General features: G+C 43.0%; 1 protein-coding gene across 1 annotated transcript; it reads right to left on the minus strand.

The window, feature by feature from the left end:
• Positions 1 to 1,058: 1,058 nt before the first annotated feature.
• Positions 1,059 to 3,866, minus strand: LOC123090925 (uncharacterized). Its single transcript, XM_044512280.1, has 3 exons — positions 3,680 to 3,866; positions 1,477 to 1,675; positions 1,059 to 1,373 (listed from the first exon to the last, which is right to left on the minus strand). Exons 2-3 carry the CDS (start codon positions 1,666 to 1,668, stop codon positions 1,275 to 1,277), a joined length of 291 nt encoding a protein of 96 aa, XP_044368215.1. The 5' UTR covers positions 1,669 to 1,675; positions 3,680 to 3,866; the 3' UTR covers positions 1,059 to 1,274.
• Positions 3,867 to 6,034: the final 2,168 nt, after the last annotated feature.

Consider the following 6,034-nt stretch of genomic DNA (forward strand, 5'->3'; position numbering starts at 1 on the left):
CAGCCGCCTCCTGACGTGGAGAGCAGGAGAGGGCAGGTCCATCAAGATCCTCTAAACAAACAAATCGGTTACATCACCATCAGTGGATCAACTCCTTGTCAATATTCTCTTCAAAAACAAAACCAAAAAAAAACTCCTTGTCAATATATGTTGCGCCGGTCCGTCGCGTTCGGGGTACCTGGACGGACGATTCGGTCGCCGCCTCTCCCGTTCAAACGCCCACCGGGCCCCCGCGCGCGCGGGAAAGAGAGGGCAACATCACATCAGCATCAGCATCAGCAGTACGGGACGCGCACCGAACCACAACTATATTTCATTTTGACGACGAAAGCCATGGTCGAATCTGAACAAAAACCGGTGATGGCACTGAAGCGATGGCGATGTGGGAAATCATCGTCGGGAGGCGAGGCGGGGGAGAGGGTCAAAGAGCGGCGGGTCGTCGGGGGTGCCGCGCGCTCGCGGGCCATTTCCTGGGGCTGGGGCGGGGGGCGAGGTCGTGTCGAGCAGTTAGTTGGTTGACGGTTCCCCGCGCGAGTGGGCTGGTCTGCTGGCGGTGATGCGTCCGTCGTTGCCGGGGTAGCGAGGCAACGGGCTCTGCCCAGTCGATTCACCTCCAGTGGCCGACACGCAAAGACTACGCAACTGATGTCTTCTCGATCTAAAAAAAAAATCTCGGTGACAGAGATGTGTCACTGTGGGTGGCTTTCCATCAGTTGAATACGCATTGCATCTACTCTCTAATATCTCCTTTACTCTCTTTTTTTTATGAGGGGTCTACTCTCTTTTTTTATTCAAAGGAATTACAGGAGACATCGAAACAGTACCGCAATATCCGCTCACTTTGAAAACAAGATTGCCTACCGAACCATGAGGAAATTTTGCTGCAAACAGGTTTATTTATTTTTGTTGACAAGAGACAAGGCTTTTCTTCTTTTATTTTTTGGAGCAGAATCAGTTTTTTTTTTTTGAGGGGATGGAGCAGAATCAGTTGGTTGGATGAACTAAACGAGGAGCCGAGTTTAAGATACACACGAATCGGCCCATCACATGCGCAAGACTTGTTGCCTTTCCGTTGCTCTTATTGGGCTATACTCTGGAAATCTATACCGTGGGCCTTGCATACCAAGGCCTGCCAGCGATCCAGTCTCAGGTTATACTCATGTTATTACTCGAGCTTTCTTACACGAAATTTGTAGTGACCAGTTGAAACAAAACACCTGATACAAGAACGAGGCCACCAGAAAGCAACTAGGGCCCGACACCAGCGCATTCTTCTACTGGGACACACTGGTCTGAAGGGGCAAAGCGCTTTCGACTTCAGCTTCCTTTGCTGCAGCGGACCGCTCCGCAACAACCTTCGACATCCCAAACATCTGACCAACACAAAAAAAGCAAGTGGCTTGATCATTAACATACCAAAGGAAAAACGAAATGCAGGACGACAGAAGTTTCAAGTTTCAGTGTCAGCACAGATACCTTCTGAATGGTTTTCTTGAAGCAGGTCTTGTGCTCATCCATGGACGCGTGGATGAACTCGTCAATGTGTTCTTTCACATCTTCAAGGAAGGTGACATCATCATCAGTTTTCTTCTTCCGGCACGACGTCATGGCAGGGTTTTTAGGAACAGGTGGCTGAGAACCTTCTGTCTGCGTATTACCAGAATCCATGTCAATGCTGAAACAAACAAAGGGAGAAACGGTTGATATGCATAGCCCCAAAGAAGAGATCAGGGTAATATTAATCTCAAAGCTAACTTCTGCATCATTGCAGCTACTCTAAACATTCAATCAGGGAAGGAATAAAAATGTTCATAGAGTAAAGAACGTATGTCATCTGCTACAAGCATAAACTGAAAAAGGTGGCTAAGAACCTCCAGACCGTGTTTCGCTGGAATCCATGCCAATATTGAGACAAACCAAAGGGGAAAAGTTTGACATACATATTCCAAAGAGGAGATCATGGTAATATGGATCTAAAATTCAACTCTTGCATCCTTGCAGCTAATCTACAGAATCTTTTATCAGGGAAGAGACACAAATGTTCATAAGGTAAAGAGTATATGCCATCTGGAATTTATTATTTAACTACCACAGGTATACAGCAAACGATCACTAATCTACTTGAAGAAAGAAGACCACTCTAGACAGCCTTAATTAAAGATTGAAAAGAGTGAAGCAAAGAAGAGTTCAGGATATATTTCTTGCTGAAAGTACCCCTGATCCCACTGATAACGAGTAGTATTGATCTGAAGGCTCACTTCTGCATCATAGCAGCTACTATACACATTCAATCAGGGAAGGGACATAAATGTTCATAGAGTAAAGAAAGTATGTCATCTGCTACAAGCGTAAACTAAAACGGGCATTAATCTACTTGAAGGGAATACTCTGACTATGGAAAGGCTTAAACCCTTAAGTTTGTAAACCCTGGCTGCGGGTTGCTTATTCTATGGTTGGTGCTTTCATAGCTTGACTTAATCTTTTAGCATTCAGCAGTTACATTTCCTTTTGAACAGCTTCAGGTGCATGTATGACTTGGTTTCATTCTAAAATGGAGCCGGGGAGCTCCTCCCTGTTTGTCTAAAAAAACTCTTAAAACTCAAGAATTAAGAGAGTGCAACAAAAAAACAGGAGACAATAGTAATCTACTTGAGGTGGGATTCATACGGAACAGGGACAAATCTGTAACGCAAGACTGATATATGAAACCAGGGGTAAGTACTCCTACTACATAAGAAGATTGAAGGTAAAAAAATTATAGCATAGTTAAGGTTTAAGAACTAAAACAATGAGTAAAATATAAGTAATGCCACCGCAATATCCCGTTCTGTACAGAAAAATTGCTGGCATCTAAAGATGCATCAAATAGAAAGTATTGCGCCTATCACTGTACATTTGGAGAAACATGATGTTAAAATGGTGTTAATGGAGTACAATGGTTTTCCAGTTCCAGGTGAACAGGAGGTTAAGTACTACAATGCTTTAGCTAGATCGTGTAAACGATAAACCAAGCAGGGAGCCGAGCAATATCCCAGAACAAATGACAAAGTAATGCACTGTGTATTGATTCCAGATCCATGAACGAGATAACTAATAATTTGACATCAGTAGTCACTTTAAATTGCTCTGAAGAGAAAGAGAGGGGGCAAACGAGCATTGTCAAGGATGAAAACAAACAAAATTCAAGGTGGAAGAACAGAAAACAACAGATCACCAATTACATGAAAATACTGCATCATCATGCCTGCTAAGCACCTGGCTGAATAAAAATGCACAAGCAGAACTCTACAGATTCAGAGATTTCGATAGTACAATTCGGGGTCAACACAATCGAGACGCAATTAATGCCGTAACGGAAGTACTACAAGAATCTCAAATAAAATGTTCCGTAACGCACGAAGCAGCATCACACGGGCATTTCGACGAACAACTCGCGGGCACTCTCCCTCCTCGCGTTTTCGGTATAGACCGGCGAGAGAACTCCGCTCTTGCGTTTACACCAAGAGAGCCAAGCAGTTCCGCAGGCCGCAGGGTGCCCACAACCACAAGAAAGGTCTGCTACTGCGATTGCGTCTACGGCCCGACGCACCGTGGTACCGTATAGACAGACTACTGACTCGCATCCCGTCTGACAGCGGACTTTGTCACAGATAGGAATGGATCAAGTATTGATTGTTACCTTGGTTGAGCTCCGAGGATCGTCGGCGGAAGGGCGGAGGCGCGGCTGCCGGAGACCGACGGAGAGGGGGAGAGGAGGAGGAAATTGCGGAGATTTGGCTTTCGTTTTTTTCTTGGAGGAGGGGGAAGGAAAACCTATCCTCCCTGGCCTTCTTTTCTTTTCTTTCTTGGAGAACCGGAAAGGAAAGGGGGCGCACACGGGAAAAGACGGTACGGATGCCCACAGGATTCCCGAAGGATTAAGACCTTCTGGACCATAAGGGGGGAATTACCTATGTGACGCTCTCTGCGTCAAACTGTCGAGCGAACGCACTTAGTAGCGACCCGAGCTAGCGATTTGGGCCAGCCCATCAGATCAATCTTTCACGTACCGGTTTGGGAACCTTCTGAGGGTTCCCAGTCGGTTTTTTCTGGTTTTGGGAACCTTCTAGAAGGTTCCTGAACCGTTTTTTATTTTCATTTCTTTTTCTTTTTCATTTTCTGTTTCATTTTTCCTTTCTTTTTTTGTTTATTGTTCCTTTTTCTTTTTCAAATATGTTCTCTTTTTCAAAAAATGTTCATATTTTCAAAAAATGTTCGACTTTCAAAATTTTGTTCGTGTTTTCAAATTTTGTTCCGGAGTTTCAGAAAATTGTTTGTGTTTTCAATTTTTGGTCCATTGTTTCAAAAAATGTTTCCGATTTCAAGAAAAAAAATCACATATTAAAAAAATGTTCACTTTTTAAAAAATTGTTCGTGTTTTGAAATTTCGTTCAGGAGTTTAAAAAATGATCAGTTTTTCAAATTTTGTTCATAATTTCAAAAAATGTTCCCGTATTCAAATTTTGTTCATAGATCCGAAAAATGTTCGTGCATTTGAATTTTGTATGGAGTTTCAAAAATTATTCCTGTTTTCAATATTTTTGTTCACAAATTTGAAAAAATATTCAGGCGGTTCAAAGCATGTTCCCCTTTTAAATAAATTGTTTACAAATTTCAAAAAATGTGCACAGTTTCATTTTTGAGTTTTGAAATTATTCAGATTCAATTTTTTGTTCACAAATTTCAAAAAATGTTCAGGTGGTTCAAAACATGTTCCCGTTTTGAAAAATAGTTCGCAAATTTAAAAAATGTGCACATTTTGGTTTTTTTCAGGAGTTTCGAAATTGTTCTGTTTCAGAAAAAAATCATAATTTTCAAAAAATATCCGGCCTGTTGAAAACATATACCCGTTTTAGAAAATTGTTCACAAAATTCAAAAATATGCATGTTTCCAAAATATGTTCGTGTTTTCAAATTTTGTCTTAGAATTTCAGAAAATGTTCCCATTACAAAAAAAATGTTCCCGATTTTCAAAAATATTTCACTTTTAAAATATTATTTTGTTCGCGTTTCGTTTTTAAATCAGAATTACAAAACAACTTCACTTTTCCAAAAAAATGCGGCATTTGGAAACTGCTCACAATTTTCGAAATGGTTTCAAAATGTTTTCCAAATATCAATGCTGCTGTCTGTTCTTATATATATCTGCACCTTTATGTGCACTTCATGGTGTGTTGTGTAGTGGCCAATGGCTCTCGGTTTTAGTGTGTGGTTGTGGGATCGATTCCTGGTAAACGCAGTCTAGTGTCCGATTTTTTGTCGCGCGTGAAAGGAAGCTAAACAAAGAGCGGGTTGGTGGGCCGGCCCAGTCGTGCGTTAACCTGTGCGAATGCCCGACTAGTAGACGCAAAGTGCGTCCCATAGGACATCCCCATAAGGGGAGCCCCTCTGCCCCTCGACTGGGCCAGCCCAGCAGCGAGATATAAGCAGTGAAAATTCCTAAAAAAAATGGTGTCCGATTTTTTGTCGCGCGTGAAAGGAAGCTAAACAAAGAGCGGGTTGGTGGGCCGGCCCAGTCGTGCGTTAACCTGTGCGAATGCCCGACTAGTAGACGCAAAGTGCGTCCCATAGGACATCCCCATAAGGGGAGCCCCTCTGCCCCTCGACTGGGCCAGCCCAGCAGCGAGATATAAGCAGTGAAAATTCCTAAAAAAAATGGTGTCCGATTTTTTGTCGCGCGTGAAAGGAAGCTAAACAAAGAGCGGGTTGGTGGGCCGGCCCAGTCGTGCGTTAACCTGTGCGAATGCCCGACTAGTAGACGCAAAGTGCGTCCCATAGGACATCCCCATAAGGGGAGCCCCTCTGCCCCTCGACTGGGCCAGCCCAGCAGCGAGATATAAGCAGTGAAAATTCCTAAAAAAAATGCCCGCGGATGAGAGGGATCCAAAGAAATCACTAGTTGAGGAGTACTTGTCGCAACCTGTGAGTTTTCTTTTTTTCATAGATTCGTTTATTAAAAATATTTTATCTCTTAAACCGTGCGTTCAAATCTCGA

The sequence above is a fragment of the Triticum aestivum genome, chromosome 4B, assembly GCF_018294505.1.
Source record: "Triticum aestivum cultivar Chinese Spring chromosome 4B, IWGSC CS RefSeq v2.1, whole genome shotgun sequence".
Taxonomy (NCBI): domain Eukaryota; kingdom Viridiplantae; phylum Streptophyta; class Magnoliopsida; order Poales; family Poaceae; genus Triticum; species Triticum aestivum.

Bases quoted from the DNA above. Each gene is read 5' to 3' on its own strand.
- LOC123090925 (XM_044512280.1), bottom strand. From the start codon at position 1,668: ATGGATTCTGGTAATACGCAGACAGAAGGTTCTCAGCCACCTGTTCCT. The intron at 1,374-1,476 runs GTATCTGTGCTG...TGTGTTGGTCAG, and splicing joins TCAAGAAAACCATTCAGAAG to ATGTTTGGGATGTCGAAGGT.